This window comes from Portunus trituberculatus, chromosome 38 (genome assembly GCF_017591435.1).
Source record: "Portunus trituberculatus isolate SZX2019 chromosome 38, ASM1759143v1, whole genome shotgun sequence".
NCBI classification, from domain to species: domain Eukaryota; kingdom Metazoa; phylum Arthropoda; class Malacostraca; order Decapoda; family Portunidae; genus Portunus; species Portunus trituberculatus.
In genome coordinates this window covers 11,294,368-11,316,253 of record NC_059292.1, presented here as the reverse complement: position 1 = coordinate 11,316,253, position 21,886 = coordinate 11,294,368, and the positions used below count along the sequence as shown (strand labels likewise).

The 21,886-nt window shown below is 38.8% G+C and overlaps 1 protein-coding gene across 2 annotated transcripts in view; it reads left to right on the top strand.

Annotated features, from left to right (window-relative positions):
- Positions 1 to 212: 212 nt before the first annotated feature.
- The window catches only part of LOC123514718 (DNA topoisomerase 2-binding protein 1-like), an 89,613-nt gene continuing 67,939 nt past the window's right edge, over positions 213 to 21,886 (top strand). For both annotated transcript variants that reach the window (XR_006677684.1, XM_045272789.1), the window contains exons 1-5: positions 213 to 364; positions 800 to 936; positions 1,265 to 1,505; positions 9,541 to 9,754; positions 13,098 to 13,316. Coding sequence is in view for 1 of the 2 variants with exons in the window: in XM_045272789.1 (XP_045128724.1) it covers positions 254 to 364; positions 800 to 936; positions 1,265 to 1,505; positions 9,541 to 9,754; positions 13,098 to 13,316 (922 nt within the window). In the remaining variant the exon portion in view is untranslated. The remainder of the gene's footprint in view (positions 365 to 799; positions 937 to 1,264; positions 1,506 to 9,540; positions 9,755 to 13,097; positions 13,317 to 21,886) is intronic.

Here is a 21,886-nt window from a genome sequence, read left to right as displayed (position 1 = left end):
TCATGTTTGTTATCAGGCTTGACATACTGTGTTACACTACTGAATTTCCTACTGATTGTTTCTACCTGTCTATCTGACCCCTTGCTTTTATAAACCTGATTTGTTAAACTCATTCTCCTGTGTTTTTATTATCCTAGACATGCCATTATTGTTCTCTTTCTTAACCTTGCTTGTAGCAATTAGTTTCTTATCATAGCTTAAAGAAGAAAGATTTATCCTTTTTTTTTTTTTTTTGGCAGGTGCAGACTTCGTGATGGAGTCCAGCATATATTCCACCATATGTTCTCAAGAGGACAATGTCAATCTGTATTTTGTAAAGCTAATTGAGGACTCCCCTTCCAACATACTACTCTGTGCTTATCAGGTAAAATATTTTGTCTATATTTATGACTGGGCATCTGTATTTGTATTCACTATTGCCTGCTGGTCACCCATCCAGTCTTCCCTATTACAGAGTGAGCTCAGAAATCATAGACTAATCTTCGAGTAGGACTGAGACCACACCACACTTCACACCTGGGAAAGCAAGGCCACAGCCCCTCAAATTACATCCTGTACCTAATTACTACTAGGGGAATAGGGGGATAAACATTAAGAGGCTTGCCCATATGCCTTGCCACACCCGGGACTTGAACCCAGGCCTTCTCGGTTGTGAGCTGAGTGTGCTAACCATTGCACTATGCTATGTGTGTGTCTGGGTACATATGTGCCTGCATCTGTGCTTACATATGTGTGCTATGCTGATAACCTTTGAAAAACAATTTGAAGATAACTTCCTTCCAACTTTTTTTTTTGGCAGGCTTGTGAAAAATTCAATAGACAATGGCTGTCATGTGAAGACTGCAAGCAAGTCATTCCTACCAAGGAAGATGTCTTTATTTGTGACCCATTTAAAGGAGAAGCCTTTGAGTACCTGGTATCGTGCCCCAAGTCTATGTAAGTGTGTGGGGCCTTAGAATAAGGCAAGATGACTGTATTTATTTTTTCATATATTTTTCTGTATTTTATTTATGTTTTTGATGTACAAAACTGAATGTTTATAAGAATGTTATTGATAAATTTTGATAACAGAAATGATTGCTTTGAAAGTTTCAGTGATCCTGGGTTTGTAGAATGTGTTGTTAAAGAGTTTAACTTAATGCATATTGTTGTCATTACAACTATTATATTAATAATGAATGTTTTGATACTCATTGAGAGTTTCATTGTAAGCTTATTGAGAGTTTCATTGTAAGCTTATATGAATGTTTATTTTTCCATGCAGTGTGGTAGGTCCACAATGCATTCTTTCTTGTCTTCGTCGCAATGAACCAATTCCTGCCCTACCCTCACCACTGCACAATACAGCCATGAGTGGTCTTGTCATCACTACCACAGGCTTCCCCAAGGCCCAGAAGGAGAAGCTTCAGCATTTGGTCCAGCAGATGTCTGGCATCTTTTCCAACACCTATCATCTGGATGTGACTCACCTTGTGGTCAAGATGGTCGGCAGTGAGAAATACAAGGTAGCTAACATATGGTATATGCAGTTGACTAGGAAACATCATTCTGAGGTATGAGCATAAATGTCTTTGTATTTGTCTATTTGTCTATTTCTTTATTTCTTATATATTTGTTTATTTTCTGTTTCTTCCTACTTTTGCTATCCACATTTTCATTCCAATGAGGCCTTTTCTTCTTCATTTCCTTGTCTTTGTTCTGCGTGAGATGTGGTAGGCTGTGGTGCGGCAGTGGTGAGGGTGGTGGGGGTGGGTGACGTGAGGATGTGTACTGGAGCATCTGAGGTGTCAGGTTCAACACGCTCTTTTTATTCTTTGATCTTCCATACTCATATTCCAAGCGTCCTTCCTCTGCTTATTCCTCTTAGACACCTGTCCCATGGTTGGCAGTAGGTGAAAAGCAGGGTGCAGTAAATAAATGATGTGCTGTTTAGCAGAGTGAAGGGCTTTTCCCCCTACTGAGTCTCACTGGTGCCTTGGTTGGTGCCACTCATAGACTTTCAGTGTTGCCATATCATGTCCACCAAAAAAAGTTAAAATTTTTGCCTTTTTTTGTAGTTTTTGAGAAAAAAAAAACTGATTCTGCTGATGTAAACAAACGTACTTGGTTGAGTATGGGACCTTTAAATGGCATTTAAATGGAAACCCATGTGCGTTTCACCATAAAACTTTGTGATATAATAGCTAACATGTATATCTACCACATATTTTTTTCCCACAAAAAACATTATTTTTCATATTTTTTCGGTCTCTAAACCGGACGCTGCCCTTAATTCGTTCCAGATGGCTGTTCGAGTATTAAAAAGTTCGACTATTGATACCTGTAAAACAGGTGATTCGTTCTGATCTTAGCAAAACCTCAAGTTTATAAAAATTTCAGTTCAACTATTGATACCTATAAATCAGGAAATTCGTTCTTATCTAAGCAAAACCTCAAGTTTATAAAAATTTCAATATATTTTTTTTTGCAATTTTGATTTGTACATACCGTAAATGAAGGCTGGTGATGGATAACTTGGAAGAGGAGGGGAGAAAGGTGGGGAAGAGGAGGAGGTTGCAGGAGGATGGGTGACCATCCATGAAAACGTCTTTATAACATTTCTTCTGGTGTGATTCCTGTGAATCCACTAATGGAGTGCTGTGGCTCACTAACACTTGCACTCTCACCAGATTCCTTATTTTCATAACTAAAAAGCTTCTTTGGTGCTATTGTAAGTTTCTGAATGAAAAATTACTGACCGCAGAAGAATGTTGCTTTTCTCAAGACTGCTGCAAGACTAGGGATGCGCAACAGCATCCGATATACCCATATTACCATTAATACGGTATCATAATGGTACAGTGGTGGCTGTGAGAAGGGAGATGACAGAGCTTTGTATACAACCAAAGCTTACGATAGAGTCCCCCGGATGAAGTTAATTGAGCATCTCAAAGATTTAGGTTGTGGCAGAGTAATGTTGCGGGCAATCATGGCAATGTATAAATCTACTAAGAATATTCTTAATTCAGCAGTAATGGACGCATCAATTGGAGTTCGCCAGGGGGCTCCCTCGAGCTGTTTATTATTTGTTCTTTACATTAATGAGATGGTGAAGATGTTGAAAAGAACTATACCAACAGACGGGTTTCTAGGCAGTTTACACACATTACTACTGATGGACGATGCTGTAATACTATCTACCAGACGAGAAATGTGTTTAAAGAAACTCGAAATTGTATGTCGTTTCTGTAGAGAGTGGTATGGTAATCAACGAAAAGAAGACGAAGTTTTTTGTTATTAATGGGGAGGACTGTGATAAATCCTGTTTAACAAGTGAAGGCATGAGCGTGAACTATGCCACCAGGTATTTGTACCTCGGGAGGCATGGTTCACTGACTCGGCTAAAATGGACGAGATATTGAGACTACATGAAGCTTCAAGTGAAGCTGTTGTAAATAAGTTCTCTATATTCTGTGCCAGTAACACTCAAATGCCATTTATTTACAAAAGAACAGTGTTTGAAGCGGCAGTGATGAGTTCTTTACTTTACAGTTCAGAAACATGGTTAAAGAAAAATACAAAAGCACTGGAAAAACAATATAATAGACTAGTGAAATGTCTGCTTGGTGTCAGGAAAAACACGAGCATGAATCTCTGCATGATAGAGGCAGATATTCCTCCTGTACAGCATCTCATTGAAAAGAAAAGATATAAGTTTATTAAAAGAAAGCAGGAAAACATCGATATGGAACAACCTTACCATTTTGTATATAACCTTTGTAGAGATGCAAGCACACCTGGTTTCCGTTTATAGAAAGATCCCTTTTGTGGAACAGTAATGAAAATCCATTAAATAATATTGAGACCTATATTCGGGAAAGAATGGCAGGTGCAACGAAGTTAACAACATATATCACAGAACTGAACCCCTCAATGACAGTGCATCAAGTGTATCGGACAATGAAATTCATCCCTGACTATAAACGTGAAGCATTCACTAGACTTAGACTCATGTCCCATAGTCTTAGGATAGAGGTAGGGAGGTGGAGCCGCACACCAACAGACCAACGTGTGTGTCTATGTGATGGACAACAGGTACAGACAGAACAGCATGTTATGATACATTGTCCACTTTCTGCCCAATACCGTGTACAATTCCTATGCTGCCCTTTACAAGTATCACTGACCTACTCAGTGAAAATATTTATATAGGTGAATTATGTGACTATATATTTAAAGTGCTTAATCTGTATACATGAGCCTTAAAGCAGATGAAATATGTAACCTCTTTTTTACATAAACTGAGAAATCGCCCCTACAAGATTATTGAAAATATTTTTTTTTGGACAAAATGTAAGTTTAAATATTGGTTCTTTGTTCTTTGTTCATGTAATGTAATTTTGTTTTGTCAATAAATTAACTAACTAACTAACTGCGGCTGTTTGATTACTAGATGTTTTCACCACTAATAAGCCTTTGATGTTAATGTAAATTTATAAATGAAAAACGACAGATTGAATGCAGAAGAATATTAGTCTGATGACCATGACAACATAAGTCACAACTGGCAGAAAGGGAGGGAGGACACCAGGGAGCCTTTGTTTACAACCATGTGTGTGGACGTTGGACTATTAGGTATTGTTTCGAGTATTAGATCAAACTTTTGTGTTTGAGTATTTAAAAGTTTGAGTATTGAGTCTCCATTGTATATACTTTTATTGAGGAATAGTTCTTCACATGGAGGAGGTAGCAGACACCTACCGAAACAATAACTTACTCCCAGTGAGATCTAATAGCACTAGTTCAGGGGGTGCTATGAACCTTCCATTAAAGCTAGTTGTGGTCTCGCTGAACGTTTCCCTTTGTGTCTTACAACTCAAGGGGGCAGTCACAGCCTACCCTCTAAAGACAATTCTCGTTTTTCACACAAAACTACATGCACTTACCACACATACACCTTTCACTTCAAAATAAAAATAAAAATTTAAAAGAAAAATGGGACCCCCTAAACATGCCTCGTAGTCCCTTCTGGGAGGGACCAAAATGTCCCCAGGTCGGACACCTCTCCTGTTGAAGACCACAAATGCCTTGACACCTCCCTCAACTTTTTCTACATTAACTTCTGCAACATTCGCGGTCTTAGATCTAATTTTCAATTTATAGAACACCACCTCTCCTCTACTAAACCTCATCTTCTTTTCCTCACTGAAACACAGCTGTCTGAGGCAACTGACAGTAGCCCCTTCTGTGTTCCCTCCTACTTTCTCTATTCTCATTTTCATTCCAAAGCTGGATGTTGCGTCTATGTACGCAACGACTTAACTTGCTCTCGTGCCCACGCTCTTGAGTCTTCCGAATTTTCCACCATCTGGCTACGACTTAACAGTCACTCTCAAACTAAATTCATCTGTGCTGTTTATCTCTCCCTAACTCTTCTGACTATAGTAAATTCTTCGACTACTTAACTTCTAAAGTGGAGCACATTCTGTCCCTCTACCCTTTCGCTGAGATTTCCATTCTTGGAGATTTCAATGTTCACCACCAGCTTTGGCTTTCCTCTCCCTTCACTGACCACCCTGGTGAACTAGCCTTCAACTTTGCTATCCTCCATGACCTAGAGCAACTGGTGCAACACCCTACTCGTATTCCTGACCGTCTTGGAGACACGCCCAACATTCTTGATCTCTTCCTCACCTCTAACCCTTCTGCTTATGCTGTCACCCTTTCATCTCCGTTGGGCTCCTCCGATCACAATCTCATTTCTGTATCTTGTCCTATTTTTCCAATCCCTCCACAGGATCCCCCAAAGCGAAGGTGCCTCTGGCGTTTTGCCTCTGCCAGTTGGGGGACCTGAGGAGGTATTATGCTGATTTTCCCTGGAATGATTACTGCTTCCGTGTCAGAGACCCATCTCTTTGTGCTGAACGCATAACAGAGGTGTTAGTGTCTGGCATGGAGGCGTACATTCCTCATTCTTTTCTCAACCTAAACCTTCTAAACCTTGGTTTAACTCAGCCTGTTCTCGTGCTATACATGATAGAGGTTGCCCACAAAAGGTACTTGAGCCTTCCATCTCCTGAATCTCATGCACTTTATATCTCTGCCTGGAATCATGCCAAGTCTGTTCTTCAACTTGCCAAACACTCTTTCATAAATAGAAAATGTCAAAATCTTTCAAACTCAAACTCCCTCGTGACTTCTGGCATCTAGCCAAAAACATCTCAAATAACTTCACTTCTTCATCTTTCCTCCTTTATTTCATCCTGATGGCACCACTGCCATCTCTTCTGTCTCTAAAGCTGAACTCTTTTCTCAAACCTTTGCTCACAACTCCACCTTGGACGATTCTGGGCTTGTCCTCCTCTCCTCCTCCCTCTGACTATTTCATGTCTACAATCAAAATTCTTCGTAATGATGTTTTCCATGCCCTTGCTGGCCTAAACCCTCGGAAGGCTTATGGACCTGATGGGGTCCCTCCTATTGTTCTCAAAAACTGTGCTTCTGTGCTTGCACCTTGCCTGGCCAAACTCTTCCAACTTTGTCTATCGACTTCTACCTTTCCTTCCTGCTGGAAGTTTGCCTACATTCAGCCTGTTCCTAAAAGGGTGACCGTTCTAACCCCTCAAACTACTGTCCTATAGCTTTAATCTCTTGCTTGTCTAAAGTTTTTAATTTATTCTGAATAGGAAGATTCTCAAACATTTGTCACTTCACAATCTTTTGTCTGATCGCCAATATGGTTTCCGTCAAGGTCGGTCTACTGGTGATCTTCTGGCTTTCCTTACTGAGTCTTGGTCATCCTCTTTTAGAGATTTCGGTGAAACTTCTGCTGTAGCGTTAGACATATCAAAAGCTTTTGATAGAGTCTGGCACAAAACTTTGATTTCAAAACTGCCCTCCTACGGCTTCTATCCTTCTCTCTGCAACTGTATCTTAAGTTTCCTTTCTGACCGTTCTATTGCTGCTGTGGTAGACGGCCACTGTTCTTCTCCTAAATCTATTAATAGTAGTGTTCCTCAGGGTTCTGTCTTGTCACCCACTCTCTTTCTATTATTCTTAACCAAACTTCTTGCCCTATCCACTCCTATGCTGATGATACCACCCTACATCTTTCTACGTCCTTTCAGAGACGACCAACCCTTCAGGAAGTCAACAGATCACGCAGGGACACCACAGAACGTCTAACTTCCGAGCTTTCTAAGATTTCCGATTGGAGCAGAGAAAATTTAGTAGTTTTCAATGCTTCAAAAACTCAATTCCTCCATCTATCAACTCGACACAACCTTCCAGACAACTATCCCTCTTCTTCAATGACACTCAACTGTCTCCTCTTCCACAATGAATATACTTGGTCTGTCCTTTACTCATAATCTTAACTGGAAACTTCACATCTCATCTCTTGCTAAAACAGCTTCTATGAAGTTAGGTGTTCTGAGGCGTCTCCGCCAGTTTTTCTCGCCCTCCAACTGCTTACTCTGTATAAGGGCCTTATCCGTCCCTGTATGGAGTACTCTTCGCATGTTTGGGGGTTCCAGTCACACAGTTTTACTAGATAGGGTGGAATCAAAAGCTCTTCGTCTCATCAACTCCCTCCTCTGACTAACTGTCTTCAGCCTCTTTCTCACCGCCGAAATGTTGCATCCCTTTCTATATTTTATCGCTATTTTCATGGTAACTGTTCTACTGATCTTGCTAACTGCATGCCTCCCCTTCTCCTGTGGCCTCGCTGCACAAGGCTTTCTTCCTCTCATCCCTATTCTGTCCAACTCTCTAACGCAAGAGTTAACCAGTACTCTCAATCATTCATCCCCTTCACTGGTAAACTCGGGAGCTCCCTCCCTGCATCTGTATTTCCGACTTCCTACAACTTGTCTTCTTTTAAGAGGGAGGTATCGAGGCATTTGCTCCCCAATTTTGGCTGATGCTTTTACACTTTTTGGAGAGCCGGCACTCGAAGTGGGTCTTTTTTTTAATCCTTTCTTTTTTTTCTTTTTATCCTTGGCTGGCCCTCTTCCCTACATAAAAAAAAAAGCCCCAATTTACATTAGCTCCTTAATCATTCACAATGAGTATTTGATGGCATATAGGTTACATCTTTTTCTAGTACTTTACCTACTTTAATTGCATGCATCATTATTTTATTGTTGGTATTATTATCATTACCATTATCATCACTTTAAACACAAATTACTGGAAAAATTAAAGTAATCTAACCTCTGAAGCTATGATGTGTGTTTATATAAATGTGAGTTGATTGCCACTGACTCAATGCCATCCAGCGGTGAAGAGTAACACCAAGTTCATAATTGTAACAAAACACATAAACACAATCACTGTTTTGGCAACAGGTGGAAAAAGATTGAACCATACAATATCCTAGAGACTACAAGTTCTATATTATGCCAAGGAACATAGCAATATAGCAGCAACAAGAGCTTTAGGGCCATCACCTATGAGAAAAATGGTAAGCATCTGGCAACAGTAAGAAGCATTTTATTCATGTTGTTATTATGATTGCTCTTATTATGCTGTCATTATAATTTTTGATAGGTAAGTTTTTTAGACAGTATTATTTCTTAATTTTTTACTATTATATGGCATAAAAACTGCAAAAAGTGACAAAAATGACAGGTTGGAGGTCCTAGTGTTAATTTGAATTATCATAGGTTCTTCATTTCAGCTATCTTCTTTTTGGCTATCGTGCAGTGATAGATGCACCAATTAGGTGCAATAGCAGAGGTTTGAGTGTACAATGTTCCTTCCCCCTTGATGATAAGCATCAGTGGAGGAGGTAGGCAAAGATGGGAGAAATTTGTTTCGCCCTTTCAGTTACATACACGTGCATACTATATCAATGCATAAAAATATATAAAATAAAATCAAAAATTTATTTAGTGTTCTTATCTTGAAGGCAGATGTTCTTGGCTAATGATGGTGACATTCCCTAAATCTGAATCAAAGTCATCTTATTATTTTTATCTTTACAAAGAGAGGACATATTCACTGGTCATGCTTGCATTTGAATCAATAGTATGAGTATGGTCTTTGCATCAGGGAATGAAGACATAACTGGTTCTAATTTCTTATGAGACTGTGGAGGCCTTCAGTGGTGTGTCACTTATAATTGTTCTTTCCATTCATTTGTACCATATACAGCCATTCCTCCTTGTTCCACATTGTTTTGTTAATGGATACTGATTTTGTGTTGTCCTTTTTATCCTGTTCATGGCCTTTCTATCAGTTTTAAATCTCTTGCATTTTATCCAGCTGTCATCATCAGTTACTCTTATTACATCCTCTTTACATGTAGAAATTATCACATTGCTGTTCTGTGTGATTAGCCTATTGATTCTCTTTCAGTGTTTGTTTTACTTTGTTTTTTTATTTTTGCATTCCATGCATAAGACTTATTTATGCAAGCTAGAACAGATATCTTGAATCTAACCAAGACTGTTATATTTCAGAACAGATATGAAATGGTACATATTATTATAAACTGTCAGTTTTTTTCTTTCTTTCATTTAATGATTTTCTGTGTATTTTTGTTTTATCTACTTCCAGGTTGCAGTGGAAAAGGGATGCCCAACCATGACAGAAGAGTGGGTAACAGCTGTTTGGGAGGCGGTGCAGAATGGGGATGTGTCTAGCCATGTTTCTGCAACAGATAACCGTTTCTTACCATACCTGTGTCAACCTTTGCATGGACTGGTAGTGTGTGTTTCCCAGGCAGATGAGGCCACCAAGTTGTCCCTGAAAAAGCTCATAGAGGAGAATGGTAAGAAAATAGAAGAGGGATCAGAGGGAAAGAGATACTGTGACATAGGGAAATGGTGTAGGAGAGAGAGAGAGAGAGAGAGAGAGAGAGAGAGAGAGATTCAGGAACTATTGCACCTGGGCTAGTTCTCTCCCAGACCTCTACTCCCCTAGTCTGATACAAGGCTTTCATCACTGCTTACAGGAATCTAGAGCCTCATGTAACCTACAGTTAGCTGTTACTCAAGCTTTTTTGTATAATACTATAGGTCGCCACTCTTTTTAACTTCCAATAGAGAAGTAGATTTAGTACATCATAAATCACTCTTAGCAGCAAAAAATATCATCCACGCTTCAAAAAGAGGAGAAACTACAGGTTTCCCTCATTGTACGTACGATTGAGTTACGTTCCTAAAAACAGATAAAATAATGGACAATTGGATAGCGAACTTAAGGATAGGTCATACTTCATTTAGCTTTCAAATTTTTCAGAAATAATTACATCCTTACAGGCATAAATTTGACAAGAATTGGAATCAGAAGCTTCAAGAAAAGAAGACAACAAAAATGCAGACAGTTGTGGCTGACAGATTGACCTTGAACCCTAGCCTCCCCTCCATCACACATGTTGTCTCTCTCCTAGACCCTCACTTCACTCCACGCCTCACTGCCACACTCTGTCTATATCATAAGATTGCTATGATCTTTTCAAAGTTTTTTCTTACTACCTTCATCACAACTATACATCACATAGCTTTCACAATATCACTATTACAAAAGATTATGTTTAGACATAGGTATAAAGCTGGACAAAATGAGTAACAATTACTTCACAATATCATCGTCTCATTTCAGCACACTAATAACGACTCAGTGTCTAGTTCAGTTGTAAAACGGCATATATATTTTTTCGTCTACATGGTTGGACACGTGTCTGCTGATCTCTTTCGTAAAACGAGCCCTAATTGGTTTGTGACTGTGACCTGCTACCCTGTCCTCATCTGCTCTCTCCCTCTAAAAACACACTGAAAATAATAAGGATGACAGTAAAAATGATATTAATAATGATAATAACAATAATGATAATAATAATAATAATAATAATAACAATAATAATAATAATAATAACAATAATAATAATAACAACAATAATAATGAGAGAGAGAGAGAGAGATAGAGCTGTGGGAAGTAGTGCAGGGCTGGTGCTAATCTTGATTCCCTTCCCTTCATGGTGGGGTTGACAGCTCCTACTCAGTCACAGGCTACATTTCAAACCCAGCTGAGGAAGTGACCAATGAATGTGTGCTACAGCCTATTTAGAGATGATAACCCTAAACTTTTTGCGATGTATGAGTGAATAATATTTTCTAGAGAAGTGGAGATCTAATGCATTATCATCCTATGATCCTCCAGGAAGTCACTATTGTGTACATAATCATGTGTGAAAATTTCATGTCAATCAGATGAATACAAATAGCAAAACAAGGGCAAAATTATGGAAAATCTTCAAGAGCGAATGTCTCAGTGTTTTTTACGTTTCAAAATTTTCACAAAATCAGTATAAACTTGGACTTTTGTTTGGTATCATTTTAAACTACAACAAAAACTGAATTTTTTGTTGGAATTAGATTAGATTAGTCTGGGTTGGTTATAGTCTGCCGTATCGTGAAATCCGAGTTACTGGGGTCCGAGTTATTGAGGTTCAACAGTATAAATAGCCATGTAGCAAGCATTGTGAGAGGACATCCACGACCTTTGGTGCATTGCATGGCTTTGTTCCTGATGTGCTTTCACTTTTAGGGTGGAGTGGCTCCACCAGTGGTCCTTGATTAGGCTTGCTCACTGTTGACAGGTGTGACAGCACTTCAGTATATTGGCAACACTACCAGCCATACTGTGCCACCAAAAATGTCTTAAAAGCCTTCTTAATACTTAGGTGTCCTGTACCAATACCCTCCTAAAATTAGAAAGTACTACAATTTCTAATAACTTGCCACCATCTGCTTCCCCCACTGGCAGTATGGCATCTTCCTTTTCAGGATAGTCTTCATTCCCCTCCACCTATTCACTCCCCTCCATCAATCACCTTGGTGAAGTAGGGAGCCAACCCCTCATCTTTCTTTTATTCCTTAATTCCAGAGGCTTTACCTCAGTCTAACCTTTTGTCACAGTTGCATCAGGTGGTAGAGGTACAACTGAAACTTTACATCCTTTTGGGTTCTATGACATTGGTCATTGCTACTCACTGGCCTGTCATTGTGCAGTCCCACCTACACTTCTGCACCCACTTTCCCATCTATGGAGTGTAGTCAGCAAACATTTGGCTCACCATAGGGTTCATCACAAAATACGCTCTGAAAGCCTCTGGAAGGTTATGGAATGCTCCAGAGTGCATTATAGCACTTATGGTCCATAACAATAATGGTTCAATGTTTGGAATTTCATTGTTTGTGACCCACAATATCAATCCATTAATTGCAAACTTGGGGGACGGTCATGTATTTATTAACTTTTTCCGTTATGGTAATCACGTTTCAAACTTTTGTTGTTTTCATATCTTATTGTCGTCCTGGAATCCCATTCTTAGTTTTACCCATCCCCTGGGTCCTTCCAATGGCCATGGGAAACATGGTAAATGGGATCCAGGTAGCCAAGTAAATGATTTTGACCATGTGTTGGGTTTGAACAGCTGATGGGTGGCTGGTACATAGGGTGTGTTCCTTGGGATGGTATCCTTCTAGCATCTTTTCCCACCCTCCATCTCACTTGGGACAGTCCATCAGAGATGCTTCAGATATTATTAAAGTAATGAAGTTTTAAGTAGGTAAGAAGAGGAGAGAGGTCACAGAGTCATGTGTGAGGTTTGTTTATCAACACTGTCCCTTTGCAGGGGTATGTATGCATATGACTTGTGAGCTTTCATAAACAATGAGTTACATCATAATCCCACTATAGTGCACACTGCAATGCTCTGTAGCCTTCTGGAAGCTTCTGGAACATGTTTTGGAACACAAGGTGTTAATAGGTAGGAGAGCAATAAAAAAATTGCATCATGTGCTGTGTTGTCATAATGTAAGTAGTTGTAGAATAATAGTGATCAAGATTCATGTAATATAATCGAGATCTGTGAATTGTTGATTCTTGGTGTAATCAAGATGCAAAATATCGAGATGAGATTGATCTAGATTCATAACTTTACTGTATAGAGGTACAGTAATTTCTTTCCTCCATCTCATCTCATATTTTTACTTGTCTTCATGATAGATCATGTACTAGAAGTATCAATCTTTTACCACCTTACATCCATGCTTTGATTTTCACTTAACAGTTGAAAAACCGTCTTAATTATTATGCACTCTTTTCAGGTGGTACATACACCACTAAGCTGGCAAGGTGGGAGACCTCTGTGCTCATTGTGTCATCTCCTGAAGGCAAAAAGTACCAATTTGCCATTAAGTGGGGTGTACCATGTGTTTTCCCTGACTGGATTCATAACTCAGTACAACAAGGCTATGCTCTTGACAAGGAGGAATATGAAGTTCCTCCACGCAAAAGCTCCACATCCAACTCCATCCTTAGTAATGGTGAGTATTATCAAGATATGCAATACACATATTTTACATGATTTATTTTCCGCAATATACTTATATTAGATATGTTATTTCCATGATTTCATGTTATATTTCTAGGCTCTCATTTGATCTAACTTGCTCAAGAAGTACCACATTTATGAAGAAAGACTCACTGTTCTTGTAAACTAGAGATGTATTGAATGTCATCATCTGCATCCACATTTGAAGAAAAGCCATTTAATTTTTAATATCTGCATCTGCATTTGTGAGAAAACAAATATCTGCATCTGCATCCTTATCTCTATGACACACAAAGAAGATATGGCTAATATATTTTATACATTGCAGATCACAGTGTACAGAGTTTGCAAAGTTGAAGAAAATTAATTGATGCATGTTCACTTCGTTTTTCACAAATTTATTTCCTTTCAGATTTACACCATCAAATGTTATGAGTTTTACAGATGCATATGATATATACTATATATATATATATATATATATATATATATATATATATATATATATATATATATATATATATATATATATATATATATATATATATATATATATATATATATATATATATATATATATATATATATATATATATATATATATATATATATATATATATATATATATATATATATATATATATATATATATACACACACACACACACACACACACACACACACACACACACATATATATATATATATATATATATATATATATATATATATATATATATATATATATATATATATATATATATATATATATATATATGTGTGTGTGTGTGTGTGTGTGTGTATATATATATATATATATATATATATATATATATATATATATATATATATATATATATATATATATATATATATATATATATATATATATATATATATATATATATATATATATATATATATATATATATATATATATATATATATATATATATATATATATATATATATATATATATATATATATATATATATATATATATATATATATATATATATATATATATATATATATATATATATACACAGTAAGGTCCCGAGTTACGTCAGAGTTACGTTCCTGAAACATGGCGTAAGTCGATTTTGTACGTAACTCGAGTTTTTGTACTTTCAAAGCATATTATCGAGTTTTCAACCAATAATTTTTTATGGTTATTCAGGTAAGTAAAAGGTTATATTGTTATATTGGTATATTATTTACAACTATGTAGGAATATATTGATTAGGGCATGAACGCGAAGGACTGCAGGTTGCCGAGAGGGGTGGCCTGAGGCCGCCAGGAGGATGGGCAGGTCAAATGTTGTCACGCCCAGGGCAGACAGCTGAGAGCTTTGTGGAGTGCGGTAGGAGTAGAAGCGTTATATAAGTAAAAGGTTATATTGTTATATTATTTACAAGTATGTAGGAATAAGAAACACAAGCTTGCTTGTTTTTGTTGTTGATTAGGGCCGTGAACGCGAAGGACTGCATGTTGCCAGAGGGGTGGACGCCTGAGGCCGCCAGGAGGGTAGGCAGGTCGAATGTTGCGACGCCCAGGGCAGACAGCTGGGAACGTAGTGCAGTGCGGTGGGAGTAGAAGCGTGGGCAGCAGAGCAGTAAATGCAATAGGAAAGGGCAATAGGGATCAGCAGACAGGCGCAGACGGTGCAAGTGAGCTGCGAGTGTCGTGTGGCCCAGGCGAAGGATCCGGAGTTGTTATTGTTGTGATGGGTGTGCGAGCCCTCAAGGTCGTCAACCTCCCCGTTGTCATGGTAACGGGCTTCCCATTTTCTTCTTCACTCCCTTACACACAGCTGCTGCCTCCCTTCTCATGTCTTTTAATTATGTCCACTTTTTTTTGTAGCGTAATGGTTTTCCTTTTCTTAGCATCACTGCTATCACTCCGGAGTTTTCTTTTTGGTGCCATTGAGCAAGATACTAAGATAGTCAGCAAATGCAGATGTAGGAACACTCCTGCCAGGGATGACGGTGTGGTGGAACTGAGGCAGAGTGTTATTGTATTCAAGCATGAGGTGTGTGTGTGTGTGTGTGTGTATTCACCTAGTTGTATTCACCTAGTTGTAATTTTACAGGGCCTGGGTATCATACTGTGTGGCCCCGTCTCCATATCTACACACATCCAACTTTCCTTTAAAACTATGCACACTCCTCGCTGACACCACCTCCTCACTCAAACCATTCCACACCTCCACACATCTTTGTGGGAAACTATATTTCTTCACATCCTTCAAGCATATTCCTTGGCTATCTTTTACTATGCGATCTCGTAGTTCTATTTAAATTTTCCTCTCAACATCATTTGCTCATTATCCACTTCATCCAGACCGTTCAACAGTTTATAAACCTGTATTAAATCTCCTCTTTCTTTCTTTGTTCCAAGGTAAGCAAATTCATTTCTTTTAATCTCTCCTCATAGGTCATTTCTGCCAATTCCGGAACCATTTTTGTTGCCATTCTCTGCAATCTCTCCAACTTCCTTATATGCTTCTTTTTATAAGGGGACCAAACCACTCCAGCATATTCCAATCTTGGTCTAATTACCGTACTAATTAATTTCTTCATCATATCTTTATCCATATAATGAAGGCTAATCCAATATTTTTATCAAATTATATGTTTCTCCAAACATCTTATCAATATGAGCCTCAAACTGCCCATGGTCTTGTATTATCACTCCCAAATCCTTTTCCTTTTCCACCTTTTTCAACACTACTTCTTCACCCATCTTATATGACCCTCTTGGCCGTCTTCCACTCTTCCCCATCTCCATCACATGACTTTTGCTCAGATTAAATTCCATTTCCCACCTCTTGCTCCACTCCCAAATCTTATCCAGATCTGCCTGTAAAATTTCACAATCTTCTTCACTCTTCACACACCTACACAACTTCGCATCATCCGCAAACAAATTAATATAACTGTTTACTCCTCTGGCATGTCATTAATATAGACAAGGAAAAGTATTGGTGCCAGCACTGAACCTTGTGGGACTCCACTCTCCACCACCAACCAGTCCGACTTTGCATCCCTTATTACCGTTCTCATCTCCTCCATCTCAAGTAGTTTTCCATCCACTTTAACACTTTTCCTTTCAGTCCTCCATAAATCTCTAATTTCCATAGCAGTCTCATGTGAGGTACCTTGTCAAAAGCTTTCTTTAAATCCAAATATACACAGTCCATCCATCCTCTCTCTTGTATTTTGTCAACCACTCTTGAATAAAAGCTCAGTAGATTTGTTACACATGACCTCCCTTTCCTAAAGCCAAATTGATGATCCGATAATAACTTATGATCCTCCAGGAACCGTATCCAATATTTCTTTATCACCCTCTCACAAATCTTACCGACCACACTTGTTAGAGACACAGGTCTATAGTTAAGAGGCTCTTCCTTACTGCCTCCCTTATAAATGGGCACCACTTCAGCTCTTTTCCACTCTACTGGTACTTCCCTGTTTCTAATGAGCACCTTATAATATCATATAATGGATCAATCAATTCTTCTCTACATTCCTTCAATAATTTTCCTGAAACTTCATCTGGTCCCATCGCTTTATCATCTTTAAGTTCCTCCAACATTTTATATAACTCCTTTTAGGTATCTTAATGTCATCCATGTGCACATTTCCTTGTACATTCTGAGGCTTTACAAACATTGTTTCTTTAGTAAATACTTGTTGAAACCTATTATTTAGCAATTCCGCTATATTCTTAGGGTCATCTACTATCCCTTGCTCTCCTTTTAATCTTTCAATGGACTCTCTTTTTAAGTTTACCATTTATGAACCTGTAAAACAATTTTGGATGTTCCTTACTCTTGTCTACAATATCTTTTCAAATTTTCTTTCTTCCTCCTCCTTACCCTCACATACTCATTTCTCGCCACTCTATAATTCTCCTTATTTAGTATATTCCTGCTCTTTTCCATCTTTTCCAAGCCACATCTCTCTTTTCCTTAGCCTTAACACAAGTTGCATTAAACCAATCCTTTCTTCCTTCCTCTCTCGGTTTATACTTTGGTACAAATTTCATAACTCCTTCTTTATAATATTTCATAAAAATCTCATATTTTTTTGCACTTCTCTGATTTGTAACATCTCCTCCCAATCTAATTTTCTGAAATAATTTTTCAAACTTTCTGTGTCCATCTTTCTATAATTCAATCTACCACTCCTGTATGTCTCATCTTTCCTTCGCTGTGTTGTTGCTATCTGCATTTCCATAACCACATGATCACTCTTCCCAAAGGACATTTGTATTGTATATCTCCACATAGGTACACTTCTCTTGTTAACACCAAATCCAGTCTAGCCGGTTCATCATCTCCTCTATATCTAGTATTTTCCTTCACCCTCTGTTCCATCATATTTTCCATCATTAGATTAAGAAATCTCTCTCCCATGCTTCCTCTCCAACACCACTTACTAGATTTTCCCAATCCACCTCCTTACAATTAAAATCTCCTACTAGTATCACCTTTCTTTTCCAGATAATACACTTTCCAAACTCTGTAAAGTATCCTTGATCATATTGTCGTATTCCTTAATGTCCAAGAATTTGTTTTAGGAGGTACATAGGTCACCATGATTATTAATTCTTTTCCATCACTTTTTATCCTTATGCTTATCACTTCTGCATTGTTCTTCCCATACCAAACCTTATCCACATTTATCTCCTTCTTCGTCATAATCATAACTCCTCCTCCACCTTTACTCTCTATCCTTTCTCCATATATTATATTTATTATCCAAATTTACCTTTGTTTTTCATGTAATTTTGTCTCAGTCAAACACACTATATCAGGCTTCTCCACCATCATATAGTCTTGCAATTCCAATCTACTTGACAGTATCCCATCTATATTAGTATACATTACGGTCCACCCACTGCTCCCTCTAGGGGTTCCTCCGCATTCCTTCTTTCCACATACCACTTTCTGACTCTCTCCTATAACTCTCCAAAAACTTTTCTTTTTTCCTCCTCAGACCGCTCATCATTTTTCCTTCTCGCCTCTTCCAACAATTCCTTATATCTTCTCCTCTCTTCCTCATTTCTATTTTTTCTCACAAACACCTCTTTACAACCTTCTACCTCTTAATTTTGATGTTCTATATAGGATATCCTCCGCAGATTGTTGTGACTTCAGTACTACTTTAATCGGTCTCCTTACTCCCTCCTTATACGGACCCAGTCTATGGATCTCTTCCACTTCTTCTTGTAGGTCTTTTTTCATCATCATTTAGATTTTTGAACAGATCTCTTACCGTTTTAATTCTTCCTTAATTCTTATATGTTATATTTTGTTCTTTCATCCCAAATATTAACACACTCTTCTTCTTTTCTGCTATTTCTCTTATCAATGTTTCCTTATTCTTCATAACATTAACCAGTTCCTTGGACCTTTCTTTTTTGTCTTCCTTCAACTGATCTTTAATTATTTCTTGTAATCCAACCATCTCTGCTTCCTCGACTCAGTCCATTGTGTTTTCTTCAGTTCCCATTCCTTTCAAACCTTTCATTCTGCTCACTGATCATTTCCTTAAAGTCATCTTTCTCCTTTACTACTCTCTCCATTTTCTCCTCCAACCGTCTCTTGTATTTTTCAACCTCCACTCTCAAGTGTGCATTCTCATCCACCAATCGTTTTTCATTTTCCTCCAGTCTCTTAACTCTTTCCTTCAAAGCCTTGCGGAATTCTCTATCCTGCTCCTCCTCACTCCTCTGAACTTTTAATTCCTTCACCAACTCCTCAAATCTCTTCTCCAACATTACCAATCTACCTTGCATTGTTGTTCCTGTTGAAGATGGACTCATGTTTTGACTGGCCACTTTCGGTTTTGCTCCCTGAGCCTCATCGGCATATTTTGAATTTGGTAACGTGTATGTGTATCTATATGTGTATTAGTGTGTTTGTGTGTCTATGGGTGTGTATGAATGTTTATGTGTGAATAAGTGGTGTGCGTATGTATGTGTATGACGTGTATGTATGTGTGTATGTTGTACACTTCAAGTATTGGCAGGGCCTTAATATTCCGGAGGCGTGTGAGGAAGACTGGCCAACATGCCGTTACGTCACACCAATGCCGCGCGCTCACTGCCTGAAAGCGTGTGGCTACTTCGTCTGGCGCTGTTTTGACGCTATCAGCCTGTCTGCTACTCTGAGAGCCGCAGCAAACACGTCTCTATGCTGTATAATCAAGTTCCGGTCGTCCTGGAGGGACTTAATCACACAGTTTTGTTGAGAGGCTTCCTCAGTGAGCTTCTCAACTAGTGAAACTAGCTCTCCTCTCTCCAAGCCCTCCCACTGACTCTCCCCACTATCGTCCGGTAGTGACGTGTGTGTCTCCTCGTGATGTAGGTGATTCCATGTTTGCTTGGAGTCGTAGCTGTTCCGTGTAGCTATAATTGAAGACTGGCGTATCCCCAAGACAGCTGTTGTGACAAAGGTTACGGCAGGTTTCCTCATCACAGCTCACGTGTTGAGTCTTAAGTGTTGCTTTGCCACAAACACAACACCAATTCTGTGGCTGGTAGCCAGGCAAGTCTCGCCTGGCTATGGGGCGATGGGCCTAGACATTGAGGGAGAGGATTAGTGATTCCCTAATTGTGGAGCCAAGTGTCGACAACGAGTGTTGGCTCTAAACGACACGTGCGACACTAACACACTCGTGAACACAGACACTGAACACTGGCACAGAACACAAAGCACTTCCCCACAGGTGCACAAAAAACACACTACACTAACTACCTCTCCCACAAGTCAAGCCAAACCAGCCATGGAGAGAGATAGAGGTTGTTTAAAAGCTACCTTGGAGAGATTTCAACTGTCTGCCTTAGGCCTCGCGTCAGGTCAGGCCGGTCTTGGTCACTGCATTACAAGCACTCTTTTCAAGTTATTTTTCAACATTATTGCAAGGCTTAGCACACCTTACACTTTTACATGGACACCAGGACTCTCTCTCTCTCTCTCTCTCTCTCTCTCTCTCTCTCTCTCTCTCTCTCTCTCTCTCTCTCTCTCTCTCTCTCTCTCTCTCTCTCTCTCTCTCTCTCTCTCTCTCTCTCTCTCTCTCTCTCTCTCTCTCTCTCTCTCTCTCTCTCTCTCTCTCTCTCTCTCTCTCTCTCTCTATATATATATATATATATATATATATATATATATAATATATATGAGAAACCCATATAGAAGAGGGAGGGAGGTGGCGGAATCAGACACAATGAAATCACTGTCGATCGCTCCTACCATTTATCGTTGGTGACAATGACATAGAGCATATGTTTATTCATGAAGAGTGTTGAGTGTCTGATTCCGCCACCTCTCCCGCGTGCCTTACTTTTATACCTTGGGTCTCTCGCCATGTTACGGGGAGACGACTTTTGAATGAGAGTGGTATCAGAACAGGAGAGAGAGAGGGGTGGGGGAGAAGATACAAGGGGCCCGTTTTCTCGCACTCTAGCCAAGGCCACTGAACCCGATCTGACACAAGGCCACGTAAACCGAGGATACTAGCTCATTCAACCTGTGATAATTTGGTAACCATGACATCTAGAGACTTCTGGTCTTTTGCATTGCAAAGAGGAAGTGTTGCTTGTGGGCAGGAGTAAACATTTGCTCTGCATCACTGTGTCACCAACGATGGGGAGTGGTAGCGAGTGATTTCACTGTCTGACTCTGCCACCTCTGCCGCGAGCTTTACTTTACTTCTATACTTTTGTTCTCTCACCATGTTACGGGGAGACAACTTTTGAAGGAGTGTGGTATCAGAACAGGTGACAGCAAGAGAGAGAGGGGGAGGGAGAGGATACAAGAGGCCCGTTTTCTCTCGCTCTAGCCAAGGCCGCTGAACCCAATCAGATGCAAGGCCACATAAACCGTTGGTACTACCTCATTCAACCTGTGATATTTTGGTAACCGTGACATCTATAGACTTCTGGTTTTTTGCATTGCAAAGAGGAAGAGTTGCTAGTGGGCATAAAAACCATTTGTAATTACTTGTTTATTGAATTTCTAAGTGTAATCAGTATGTGAATACAGGCTATTTTGTGTGTTTTTTGCCAAACTTGTACTTTTGGGACCCATGATCTTGAGTTCACAAAACTTAATAAAAAATACACATTGCCGAGGAGCACAGACACATACAAGCACAAAGGATGAACAACGATACACAACGCGGGCTGAATGTTCGGTGGGCGCGGTAGCTGATTGCTTGCGCCACCTACCTATGGCTAATTGTGTCTTAAAAATATCGTCGTATTTCAAGGCGTAAATTATATAAAAAAATTTGTCGTATATAAACAAAATTGTATGTTAGGGCGATCGTATGTCGAAGTACCACTGTAGATACACACACAATATATTTACATCTACTTATGAAGATTCTATTAATATAAGGTTATAGAATCATTCCAGTTAACAAGAAAATAAGTTTGATTAAATATTATTAATTTGATAAAAAATTGGCGCTAGAGGAAAATGGTGTGTTTCGTCTGACTCAAGACGAGGGAAAGAGTTGATAGAAGAGTAAAAAAACGATGGAAATTGT